We start from the raw sequence: 13077 nt of genomic DNA, 5'->3' as shown, positions 1-13077 counted from the left end.
AAATTTCCCTCTAAGCACTGCTTAAACTGCAAGCCTGTAATTTGTTTTGTTTTTTTGAGAGAAAGAGAGATGTAGGGATGAGGGCAGGGGGAGCAGAAGGAGAGGGACAAGCCTGATGCGGGGCTCAGTCCCATCACCCCAAGATCATGATCTGAGCCAAAATCAGGAGTTGGATGCCTACCCGATTGAGCCACCCAGCTCCCTGTGCCTATAAATTTTGATTTGTTGTTTCTGTTTTCATTCAGTTCAAAATATTGTTTAATATTTTTTATGTTTTGTGTTGTGTTTTGTGTTTTTTTAGGTTTTTTTTTTTTTTTTTTTTGACCATCAGGTCATTTAAAGTTTGTTAAATTTTAAGCATTTGAAAATTCCCTAGTTTTTTTTTGGTTTTGATTTCTTTCTTTCTTTTTTTTTTTTTTTTTAAAGATTTTTTTTTTTTTTAATTTATTTGACAGATCACAAGTAGGTAGAGAGAGACAGGAGGAGGAGGCAGGCTCCCTGCTGAGCAGAGAGCCCGATGCGGGACTCAATCCCAGGACCCTGAGATCATGACCTGAGCCGAAGGCAGAGGCTTTAACCACTGAGCCACCCAGGCGCCCCCTGGTTTTGATTTCTAATTTAATTTTCTCATGGTATGAGAAGAGTACTTTATATGATTTTAATTCTTTTTAATTTATCGAGACTCATTTTCTGGCTCAGGATCCTGGGGAATGTTTCATGTTCACATCTTCTGCATTCTTTGGGTGTAGTGTTCTGTATATGTAGTTCTACTGAGTTGGTGGATAGTATTGTTCAGGTCATGTATATTCTTTATGATTTTGTTTAGTTGTTGAGAAAGGAGTAGTAAAATCTCCAACTACTGTTGTTGAATTGTCTGTTTCTCCTTTAAATTCTATCAGATTTTGCTTCGTGTATTTTCATGTTCTGTCGATACATATATTTTAGTTGTTTCGTCTTCCTGATGTATTTGATATTTTATCATTATTAAGTATCCTTCCCTGCCTCTAGTAATTTTTTTTGAATGTGAAAGAACCAGGGTTCTTTTTTTTTTTTTTTTTTAAGATTTTATTTATTTATTTGACAGAGAGAGATACAGTGAGAGAGGGAATACAAGCAGGGTGAGTGGGAGAGGGGGAAGCCGGCTCCCCGCTGAGCAGGGAGCCTGATGCGGGGCTCGATCCCAGAACCCTGGTATCATGACCTGAGCCGAAGGCAGCTGCTTAACGACTGAGCCACCCAGGCACCCCTCTAGTAATGTTTTTTTTTTAAGATTTCATTTATTTATAAGAGAGAGAATGAGCTGGAGGAGAGGCAGAGGGAGTGGGAGAAGCAGGCTCCCCACTGAGCAGGGAGCCCCATGCAGAACTTGAACCCAGGATCTTGGGATCATGACCTGAGCCAAAGACAGATGGTTAACTGACTGAGCTACCCCGGCACCCCTGGTAATTTTTGTTTTAAAGTCTCTTTTGTCTGGTGTTCGAATAGTCCCTCCAGCTTTCTTCCAGTTGCGGTTTCTTTGCGTGGTATGTATATTTCCGTTCTTTTACTTGAAACCTGTCTGTTCATTTGAGTCTGGAAGAGCAGATAGCTAGATGTTGCTTTTTAAATCTAGTATGACAGTGCCTGCCTTTTGATTGCATTTTACACTGTTTACATTTAATATAATTATTGATACGACTTTGTTTACGTTTGCCATTTGGCTATTTCTTTCGTCTCATGTCTTTTTTTGTTCCTCTGTTCCTTCTTTACTGCTTCTGTGTTAACTACTTCTTACTGTACCATTGTATTCTGTACGTTTTAATTGTTACGGTACCTTTTTGGTTGTGTGCCTTGTAGTTGCTCTGAGGATTACGATATGCATTTTAATTGATCACAGTATACTTCAGATGAATACTAACTCCATTCTGGGAATATACAGAAATTATGCTTTTTTCTAGGTCTATTTGCTGCCTTTCTTTGTGTTCTCTGTTACGTAGCTGTGTACTTACACATCACACACCTATATACACCTGTATATTGAACCTGTATACGCTGTAAACCCTGCAGAGCAATCTTGTGATTCAACCTCCTGCCATCTCTCAATTTGGTCTGAATAAGTCAGTAGAGGACAAATAAGGGAAGATGGATTTATCCAGTCTTCTGTGTTGATCCATGCAGTTGCCATTCCTAATGCTATTGGCGTTTGAGTTCCTATCTGTTAGCGACAAATTCTCTCAGGCTTGGTAAACCCATGACTGTATTTCTGTAGCTTTGACTTTGCAAGGACGGTTTAGTTGACACAGATGTCTTTGGTGACAGCCTTTTTCCTTGTGAATGTGTTATTCCACTGCTTCATGGTCTCCATCTCAAATGAGAATTTAGCTGCTAATCGTATTGATGCTCCTCCGTACTTGATAATTCATTGTTCTCTTTCTTGCTTTCAGGACTTTGTTGTCTTTGGTCTTTGTTGGTGGATTGTGAACCCTCTGTATTTAATCCCCTGAGTTTTTGTTCCGCTTCTTGGCTGGGTAGTTTCTTGCTTTTCATCAAACTGGGGAAGTTGGTGTCTAACATTGAGATTCTGTATTTGTTGATTTACTGCGCTTAAAGAGAGTTTTCCTTGGTTGTTTGAACATATTTATTATAATAGTTGCTTCGAAGATTATATGCTGAGTTCAACATCTGGGAGCAGAGAGAGATTCGTTTGCTTTTTTTCTGAACACACATCACACTTACCCCTTTTGCCCATCTTGCAACGTTTAGTGGAAACCCGATTCTAACCATGCTGGATTCTGACTCCCACTCGCGGCTGGTTGTTTCGGTGGTGTGTCTGTTCGGTAGCATACTTGGGCTGAATCTATGGAAATCTTTCTCCAGTGGTGTCTCTGCTCAGCTTATTGTTCGGTTTTATTCTCATTTTTATTTTTAATCCTGGCTTTTTAGGAAGAGGTCGTGTTTCCTTGTAACTTAGTAGCCGTCCAGTGACTGGCCGGTGATTGTGCTCAGATATCTTGAGCGATTAAAGCTTCTGCCTCTGGCGGGTCAGTGCGTGTGAAGGTGCTGCGCATTCCAAGTTCAGGCCATTTTCAGGTCTGCCCTGGCTTTCACTTTCTGTGAGGCCCCATCTCATTTTTCTCTGCGCATGGTCACAGGCTTAGCCGGTCATTTGCTTTCTCAACCGGAGCAAAACTGGGAGAACCTCACTTACACAACAGCAGGGCCGCTGGCTGGTATGGGCCTTGCCCCCTACTCCTCAGTGACTGAGTCCCCATCAGCCTCGGCTGCCGGTGCTCCCGGCCTGGCCGTCCTGGGAGAACCTTCAGGATGGAGCCGGGGGCAAAGAGGGTTGGAAGCGGTCCCCAGAAGAACGCTACCAGCTCCCACTCTTCTCACCCAAGGTTCAGCAGATTTTCAAGCATCAGTGCTTCTCAGGTTCCTGGAGCTGTCAGAAGGTTGTGCTTTTGCCAGGTTTTGTCCAACTTCAAAAAGACGTGCGTGTGTGTGTGTGTGTGCGTGTGTGTGTGTGTGTGTGTGTGTGTGAGAGAGAGAGAGAGAGTGAGTTTGTGGACTTCCTCATTCAGACTTAGCCAGAGGTCCTACCCCTATTTTAATTCCAGATACGGTGATACCAGCTAGGCTAAGTTTGTACCAATTACGATTTTTTTTTGCTTTTTGCCCAAAATGTTTGTGCTGTTATCACCTGTTCATTATTCCAAATGACTTGTAAAATCATTTTGCATGCTCCGAGGGACATCCCACGGGATTTTGATTGGAATCATTTAGCAGATTAATTACAGATAACTTTTAGTTTTATAGCAGTCCCCATCATACATAAAGATAACCTATTGGTACCATGTATGATTTACCCAGGAATACAAGAATGGTTTGACTTAGAAATGTATTTGTGTGCGTTTCAGCAGTTTGCCACGCAGAATCCCTTTATCATCTGCTTGGTAAAGGCTGAAAATTCCCTTTAATGAAGAACAACACTTAAATCTAATTTACAAGTTGATAGAAAACCTCGCAGTAAACTAAGATGGCTGTTCTCACCAGTGTTACTTGACATAGCGTGAATGTTTTAACCTTGTTGATAAAGCTAGAAGTCAGTCGAGAGCAACAAGTACCAAAAATTGGCTCTAAAATGTTTAATACTTAGAAGATCTAAGAGAATCAAATGAAAAACTGCTTTGAGTTGGTCAGGCCAGGAATAAGCATGGTCGTCTGCATTTTGTGATGGAGGGAGGCACGGTGCGTGAGGCATGTACTGTTAATAAAAGGAAGACAGCCCCCTGAGGTAGCTTTAAAAAGAATTCTCTGTGTTGTGTGCTAGGAAAACTAAAAATTGTAAACTGAGCTATTATGAGAAGAGGCCAAGAAGAGGCATGACACATTCCGGGATAGTGAGAGGGCCTGAAAACAGCACTGGATTCCAAAAGTGTGTTCTGCCCCTGAGGGCCCTGTGCCTGTCCCTGAGGCGGGGGGTGACCTGAGGTGGCCTGAGGTGACGCGGGCTTGTGTCTCGGTAGGAGGAGGAGGAGGAGCAGCCGCAGCCAGCACAGCCTCCCAACCTTCCTGTTGAGGAGAAGAAGAAGATTCCAGACCCAGACAGCGACGATGTCTCGGAGGTGGACGCCCGGCACATCATTGAGTAAGGCATCCCTCCACAGCCTCCTGTTCTGTCCGCTTCCTTCGGGGCGGCACCAGCGGGCCTGTTGAGATCCAGGCCTCTCTCTGGATGGCGCACACCCCGGTCCAGCAAGCAGACATTGTGGGGCTGCAGACAGAACGAATCGATTTACTTCAGATTTAACTGATTTTCATAGGCGTCGAATATTCCATCCATTCACGTGGTTCATCTTGTGCTTGAGAGAGAGTTGGGTGTGCAAGGACAGCCGCCTCACTCCTGCTCCCTGGGTGCCCTGACCCCAGCCCCTCCCTGGTGCACCGCGTGTCTTCAGAGATGGCCCATGTCCAGAGATACAAGCAAAACGTGTATATGTTTTTCTTTCTACTTGTACACGTGTATCCAGGCACACCTTCCTGCCCCTGGCTTTTGTCCCTGCAAGTTTTCTCAGACGTGATGCTGTCTCCATGCCGGGCGTCAACCACGTGGCATCGTGGGTTCTGCCGTCCCGTATGAGCCTGTCCCTAGTGGCAGGCATTCCCGTTACTTTTCACTTTTGCTCTTTTAAGCACAAGTACAGCTAATGTACTGACTTCATCATTGCTTATGGTATGAAGTTAATGGATACTCTTTAAAAGAAGTAGAGGGCTGAGAGTTGTGTATGCTACGGGTAGGAAAGCAGCCCTAGAGCAAGCTTGCGGTGCCCTGAAGTCATCCGAGAAATAGGGCAAACCCCCAAACTCACTGGAAGATTCTTAAGAAGACATAAATCCACCAAAATCACAGCACAGCATGAAACAGTATGACATATAGGATCACCTTTATGTCACGTTAATAAAACAAACATAGGGTTTTTTTTCTTAATTTTTAAAATTTTATTTATTTGAGAGAGGGAGATAATGAGAGTGAAAGCATGAGTGGGGAGAGGGAGGAGCAGAGTCCCTGCTGAGCAGGAAGCCCAAAGCGTGGCTTGATCTCAGGACCCCGGGATCGAGACCCAAGCCATAAGCGGACACCCGACGGACTGAGCCACCCAGGTGCCCCCAAAATGTAGTTAAAGTCACTTTTTAAAATAATTCCAGGGGTGCCTGGGTGGCTCAGTCGTTAAGCGTCTGCCTTCAGCTCAGGTCATGAGCTCAGGGTCCTGGGATCAAGCCCCACGTTGGACTCCTTGCTCAACAAGGAGTCGGCTTCTTCCTCTCCTGCTCCCCCTGCTTGTGTTCCCTCTCTTGCTGTTTCCCTCTCTCTATCAGGTAAATAGATAAAATCTTGTAAAAAAAAAAAATTGTGATAAAATAATTCCAGGTAGGATCATGGAATAGCCACAATATATAGGATTCTGGTTTTGTGTGGAGCTGTGCCATGTGCCTTTTCCCTTTATGTCCATGAGTGCGCAGTGGAAAGTGTGGGCTACAGGACCAGCCTCTTGTGGAAAGAAGCAGTTTTCTTACAATGTGGCAGCGACCTGATTCCTGTTCTGGGCCGGTTGGGTCGGGACCCACGCACCCAGTCTCGGATTAGTAGTTGCGGCGTGGCCCACCCTCGGACTCCCCGGCTGCGCGGGGGCTTATATGGCTCAGGCCGTGGGTCGCCGGGCAGAAGGGCTACTCGCAGAGGCTTGTGTCAGAAGCATGTGGTCACAGATCGGAGTGGGTGTCCTCACACGGTGCTTCCCTCTCACTCCCAGGAATGCCAAGCAAGACGTGGATGATGAGTATGGCGTGTCCCAGGCCCTCGCTCGGGGCCTGCAGTCCTACTACGCGGTGGCGCACGCGGTCACTGAGCGAGTGGATAAGCAGTCAGCGCTTATGGTCAATGGCGTCCTCAAGCAGTACCAGGTAAGGCTGGTGGGGACGCGGCCACAGGCGGTGTCAAGGTTCCCCTCTGTGGTGGCTGCTGAAGCCGCATTCCAGTCTCTCTGTCTGGACACTCGCTCTTCCCCTCTGAACCTCCAGTTCCCCGTCGGGGAAGCAGGGGCCCGATCGGTTAGCTTCGCCTCTAGGAGGAGATGAAATTGTGCGGTCGATCAGCATCTGCTGGGCGCTTAATGTGTGCAGGCCGAACAGGAGGCTGCTGCCCTTGGCTTCTCATCCCTCAGTGACCCTAGTCGGCAGGTGCTTCCATCTCTGAGTTTGATTGGGGCAGAGGACAATGAGGAACGGGGAGGTGCAGCCATTCCCCAAAATGACACCGCTCAGGAGTGGCCAAGCCAGGATGGGGCCTAGTCTGGGCGCACAGGTGCACGGTCCATGGTCCCCAGAGCCCTGTCGTGTGTGGCACTGAGACTGGGGAGTGAAATGTCCAGAGCCTGCTTCCTGGTGGCCCTTCTAGGTAGAAACTTAGCTGTTTGGATGTGTCCCAGAAAAAGAGATTGGATCCTCTGTCACCAGCGCAGCAGCCCGGTGGTTCCGTAGGAGTGATTCCGTAGGGTGAGGCCAAGAAGCCAAGGAGTGGGCTGCTGGAGAGCCAAGATGCCAGCACTGCTGACAGCCACAGGTAGTTCGTGGCTGGGCCGACCGCGCGCCTGGCCGCGCTGGTCTCTGCAGTGTGGACCGTGCTCTCAAGCCCAGCTAGGGCTTCAGTCCTGGCCGCTCGCCTCTCTACTTGTAGATCAAGGGCTTGGAGTGGCTGGTGTCCCTGTACAATAACAACCTGAACGGCATCCTGGCCGACGAGATGGGCCTGGGCAAGACCATCCAGACCATCGCTCTCATCACATACCTCATGGAGCACAAGCGGATCAACGGACCCTTTCTCATCATAGTACCTCTCTCGTAAGTGCTCTCGCCCCGGGGGGGTCCGGGAGTGTCCAGTGGGGAGGCCCTGTTGCTCGGGTTCACCTCATTAGCTCTTTAAAGACCCCCATCTCCAAATACAGCCCCATCCTGTGGGGGCTTGCGGTTACACGACTTAACCCCTGGCATCCTGCCTCTGGTCTCAAGTGGTGAGACAGGAGAAGGGCGGGTGAGGGAGTGCCCACCCATCATCCTTGTTGGGGCAGCTCTCGAAACATGACCTTGAGGTCCCCCTCAAGGACCGCCCCCCACCAGCACATTGCACACAAGGTGTCTCAGGAGCCAGACAAGCTCCCATGAGCAGAGTGGAGCCCTAGCCATTTGAGGAAATACCCAGAACTCTTACTCTCTGGGGCACTGAGCTGTGTGGTCCCCATCCCACCCTGGCCCGCAATCCTGACGCTTAGTGTGATGGGAAATGGGACCTCTGTGATAGGAAATAGTAGCCACTGGCTACCTCCTCCGGGTAGGCAGCTCCCAGGGGGCCAAGATGGACCAGCCAAGCTGGGCATCCCTCTTCCTAGCTCAGCACTGCCACAATATGGTTCACCTGCCTCAGAGTTTTTCTAGAATTCCTGGGGTTGGCTCATGGGCCCAACTCAGGTTTCACATCATGCATGAAACTAGTCACAGGCCTGGGGTATGGTCTATGGTCTACCCTGATGCGGCCAGGCCTCTGTAGTCTGCACTTGGCCTGCCCTGGAGGGACTCCCGACCCCCACCTTCAGCCAGCATTCATCAGCGACAACTTCATCCTCGAATCAGCTGTCCAGGGGAGGAGCAGGAAGCTGAGTGCTTATACCCCGATCCCACAGGAAATAAGATGGCCAGGGCCCCAGAGCCCATACAGCCATGCTGGAGGGTCCCAGATCTCTCCCAGAATTTACTTGGAGAAGTTTATTTCTTCCTTCTGCCTTCTCTTCGTGGTCCCGTAAATTTGGCTGCCCTGCTAGGAACAGATCCACATGAAGAGAAATCTGTTTGCACAGTGTGACAGAAGGTCCCAGCCTGAGGACAGATGGCCTTGCCGCCTTCTCCCTCATACTCAGACCCAGCTTCCCAGCTTTCTGCTGTGCTTCCCCGTGCACTGTCCGCCAGCCCACCAGTGACTAACGTCCCCCTTTAGCTCCGGCGCCCCCTCCCGAAGTGTGAAGTCTGACATGATTTCCACCAGAACAGTTCACTCCATGCTGTCCTACAGTGTGGGTGTTTTGTTTATAACTTCTCGTTTTGAAATTATTTCGCTCATAAACAATTATAAAAATAGAATAAAGATTTCCTGCATTCCTTTTTATCAGCTTCCCCCGTTGTTCCTAATTCCAGGACTGTTATAAAGACAACTGGTCTCCATTAATGGTATGCCTGTCAAGTTTCCCCATGTAATCTTAGGAGTTTTCCTTTGTGATTTGTACATTCCGGCTGGCGAGGCACTTAGAGACCACGGAAAGGTCCCGTTTCTCATCATACTTTCCCCAGAGATTTCCACATCTGTCAGATGAGTCTGGCTTGAGACCCTCTTCCCCTGTGGGAAGGGCCAGTCGTGGCTTTCTTTCCATCGCTCCTTCCACATGTGTGGGAGACCCACTCTCAGGAAGAACTGTGCCTTCTCCGGGTATTAATTTAATTTATGTAACTCTCTCTGAAGTGGCAGAATGGACACTCATAATTTTGTTATGGACAAATTCATAATTGAATGGACAATTCATAATTTTGTTGCTTATCCCAGATCTGGCCCGGGGACACTTTTCAGGTTGGTTTCCTGGTTCCACGTCCCGGTCATTGTATCGTGGTGGTTTGCTTTAAAATAGTTTGAGCTTTACCGGAAAGCTGTAGAGGTACTCCTGAGAGCTCTATGCGCCCTCCCCCAGGTCCCCTATTGATAAAATCTCACATGACTGTGGGACATTTGTCATAACTCAGGAACCAGCGGGCACACTACTGTTAACTAAGCTCCAGACTTGAATCAGTGTTCACTACTTTTCTCCCGACATCCCTCTGCCGTGCCAGGATCCCGTACGGCCTTCAGTCTTCTCGTAGCTGTCACCCTCTGTGGTCTGCAAGTGCTCCTTGCTTTCCATGTTTTTGTTAACCTTGGTGGCTTTGAGGAGGATGAGTCAGGTGTTTCATAGATGTCCCTCAGTCTGGGTCCATCTGTGATTTTCTCTTGCTTGGATAGGATGGTGGGCGTGGGGGCCAAAGAACACAGGGGTGAAGGGCCCGTGTTGTGTCATCATTTCCAGGGCCATTGCTGTCCGTGTGCCTTATTCCTGGTGATGTTGACCTGACCACGTGGTTGAGGTTTGCCCTGTGCGGTTACTCTTTCTCCCCCTTCCATACACTGTGTTGAGGAGCAGTCCCCAAGCTCAGCACCCACGTGAGCGGGCAGTTGAGCTCTACCTCCTTGAGGGGCAAATAGCTGTGTAAATCCTTTAGGATTCTTCTGTACAGAAGATAGATTTCTTTTACCCATATGTTAATTTAATCATTTATGTCCGTGGTGACTCATGGGTACTTATTTTATACTCTGGTCTGCATACCACTATTAGTTCGTCCTGTTCTCGAATCATTCCAGCGTTTGCCATGGAGAGCTTTTAGGTGGCTACTTTGTCCCTTTGACATGGCCCCATTGTTGTGGGGTTTTGAGACACGCCGTTGTATTTTGGCACCCAAAGATGCCCCCAGCTCCACTTGTACACCTGTCTGAGGCCTAGAATCAGGCATTTCTCTGAGAAGCTGTGGTCTCTGTTCTTAGAGAACAGTATTAGAAACCAAGAGCTGGGCGCTAGGGGTGCCCCTTGCTTCTGATCTTACTGGCAGGCCCTGTCAGTGGATGGCACTAGGAAATAAACGTATGTGTTTACCTAACGGGATTTGTGTCTAGTGGTGCCGACAGCTGTCTCTGACTCCACTAGAACCAGAGAGCTCCTTCTAGCTTCTCTTCTTCTTTGTTCATGCACGGTGTTTATCTTCGGCTGCGTGTGCATATGCAGCACTTTCCAAACAGTTAATCCGTGCAAAACAAGTTTACCAATTAGAGTACAGTGTTTGGATCCAGTTTGTGTGAAAATCTTCTCCCAAGATTATTTAAATTGGCTTCAGTGTGTTGATTTTCAGGCCTTTTTATACCCATGTTCCACCTGGACAAGGGTCTGGTCCATCGAATGACACCCCTTCCAGGCCAGAAGAGCTCCTTTTGCCCGAGGGAGCATTTAAGACGTCGAGGATTCAGCTGTCCCATCCATCTGTTCAGACGATCACCTGTCCACCATGAGTTCGCTGGTCCTGCCTCCTGCTAGACTCTGACTCCCAGCCTAGCTCCTCAGTCTCCCCCGCCCCTGACTCTCTCGGCTCCTCTCCCCTCCTACTACAGATGTTCCCCACACTTCACATTTTGGCCCTCAGCTTCTTTCTTGGTGCCCTGTCTGCCCTTGCTCTGTACAATAGAATCTAGGCTTCACTGACTGTACCAGGGCAATCTTTTTGACCATTGGTAATACCTCATCTGAGGCAGGCCCAGTGGCTCCAAGATGCCAGGGCCCAGGCTTCTAGAGATTTCTGTTCAGTCACCCTTAATTATGACTTTTGCCTTTCACCTTCTTACCTCATGGTTGCAAGATGGCTGCACTGCCTCCATTGTTTCATCTAGGTTTCCAGGTTAGTAGACCACCAAAGAGCAGCTGGTTCTCCCTTCTCTCCACCCTCCTTTGAGAGCTCCCCCTGCCCCCACTTTCAGCCCAGCAACTTGAGCTTTATCTCATTGGCTCCAGTGACGTCCAGCTGGTCGCCCCAGCATCTGAAGAGCCTGAGAGCTAGGGGCTTAAGGTGAAGACAGCACCACCCTCAGTGGAACTTCTTGCCACGGGGAGCTGGGTGAGCCACGAGCAGTCTCTGCCGCTAGGCCTTTGAGTCCTGTCTTTACAAACTACCCAGGCTAGACTTTTTGAGTATGTTCCCTTTATTACCGAAAACTGAATATCCCAGTTTTTCTCAGGGAACTCACTCTCTGGGAAGTTGGCCTTGTTGTCGTCACCCTCACCCAAGGCTCTGTCTCTTGTCCAGGTGAATTGTTTCTCATCTGCCTTCCACCTGCCGCATGCCTGCCCGTTTCTCTCTGACCCTGTTCCTCCTAGCCTTGCTTGTCCCATGGAGGCGCAGATGAGAGTCCATGCTCCCACCCTGCACGCAGTCTTCCGGCCCTCCTCCTGAGCCCAGCGTGCCCTCACCGTCCCCACTGGCTCTCACCGGGCAAGAGCCTGCAGTGGCTGGCCATTTTCATTGCCAGGTGGCACAGAGAACCTGCGGTGTCCCCCGTGCTCCCCAATATCCCCAGCAGACCCTCTAGCACGGCTCTGAGCCTAAAATGAGGCACTGTGAGTCCGCAGGTTTCCAGGCAATAGGTCCACAGCACATGGTGTGTTCTCAGAGGAGCCCGGGACCCTACAGCAGTGACAGGGCTGGTCGTCCAGGTTCAGCACCTGGGTCTGGCCTTCTGCAGCCACCTGGCTCCTGCCGCCCTAACGGCAGCTGCCCCTGTACCTGCTGCCGCATCTCTGTGTCCCTGGTCCTATCACCCAGGGTGTGACACCCCCCTTCCCCCAGACGGTCAGTTACTCGGCCGGCTCTGAGCGTCACAGCCACGTCAGCCTCGTGCCCCAGTGGACGTTGGCGTAGACAGGAGCTGTTGATGAAGGAGTTAGAACCTGACTGTCCCTTCCTTGTTTCCATCAGCACGCTGTCAAACTGGGCATACGAATTTGACAAGTGGGCCCCCTCTGTGGTGAAGGTGTCCTACAAGGTAGGTCACAGCCTGAAGGGATGGACGTGCGTGAGGGTGGGGTGGGAGTGGGAGGTACAGATGAGCCAGGAGGGAGTCCACTTGCAGGAGTGGTGGGCGCACATGCACACGTTTTCCTGTGTTGTACTCATGGGGTCGTGCTCTTCGTGCAGGGTTTGGATCATTGATTTATTTCCGAGTAATGCGTTTGTAAATGGGGCCACGCAGTCAATTGGTGGAATCTGGTGACATCAGCGCTTTCACTGGAAGATTTCATTATTGTCCCCGGAGCTTCGTTAAAACTCATTCCTGGGGGCGCCTGGGTGGCTCAGTGGGTTAAGCCGCTGCCTTCGGCTCAGGTCATGATCTCGGGGTCCTGGGATCGAGTCCCACGTCGGGCTCTCTGCTCAGCAGGGAGCCTGCTTCCCTCTCGCTCTCTCTCTCTCTGCCTGCCTCTCTATTTGTGATTTCTCTCTGTCAAATAAATAAATAAACTCTTTAAAAAAAAAAAAAACTCATTCCTGTAGGATGCCTACCTGTATTCTATAGGACAAGGGACTTGTGGGCCATACCTAGATCAATTCACTCCATGAGGTAGAGACTAATTGTGCCTCTTACCTTAGGGAAACTGAGGCAGAAGGGGCAGCCCTCATGCAGTCAGGTTGTGTCCCTGCCTTCCAGGCTCCTGGGTGCAGGCTTTTCACCCTGCGCTGTGAGGCTGTCCGTCACATGATGGGGAGGAGGGGGTCCCGACACCGGGAACGGTGTGTGCAGGGAGAACTCGGTGCATTCAAGGAGCCAAGGAGAGTTCTGCCGGCAAGAGCTTTATGGGACACACTGAAATTCAGTCAGTCTGGAATGTGAGCCTGGAGAAAGCACTGGGTTTATAGAGCCTGGGGCCCTGG

At 49.4% G+C, this 13077-nt stretch overlaps 1 protein-coding gene across 7 annotated transcripts in view; it reads left to right on the top strand.

Annotated features, from left to right (window-relative positions):
* The window catches only part of SMARCA4 (SWI/SNF related, matrix associated, actin dependent regulator of chromatin, subfamily a, member 4), a 92675-nt gene that overhangs the window by 40872 nt on the left and 38726 nt on the right, over positions 1-13077 (top strand). For 6 of the 7 annotated variants that reach the window (XM_047702222.1, XM_047702212.1, XM_047702203.1 and 3 more), the window contains exons 14-17: positions 4506-4627; positions 6291-6441; positions 7214-7377; positions 12127-12193. In XM_047702222.1, the coding sequence (XP_047558178.1) occupies positions 4506-4627; positions 6291-6441; positions 7214-7377; positions 12127-12193 (504 nt within the window). The remainder of the gene's footprint in view (positions 1-4505; positions 4628-6290; positions 6442-7213; positions 7378-12126; positions 12194-13077) is intronic. The other variant, XM_047702187.1, reaches the window with a different exon arrangement.

The sequence above is a fragment of the Lutra lutra genome, chromosome 1, assembly GCF_902655055.1.
Source record: "Lutra lutra chromosome 1, mLutLut1.2, whole genome shotgun sequence".
Taxonomy (NCBI): Eukaryota; Metazoa; Chordata; class Mammalia; order Carnivora; family Mustelidae; genus Lutra; species Lutra lutra.
The sequence above is the reverse complement of the archived record's forward strand: the minus strand, read 5'-3'. Positions and strand labels throughout refer to the sequence as shown.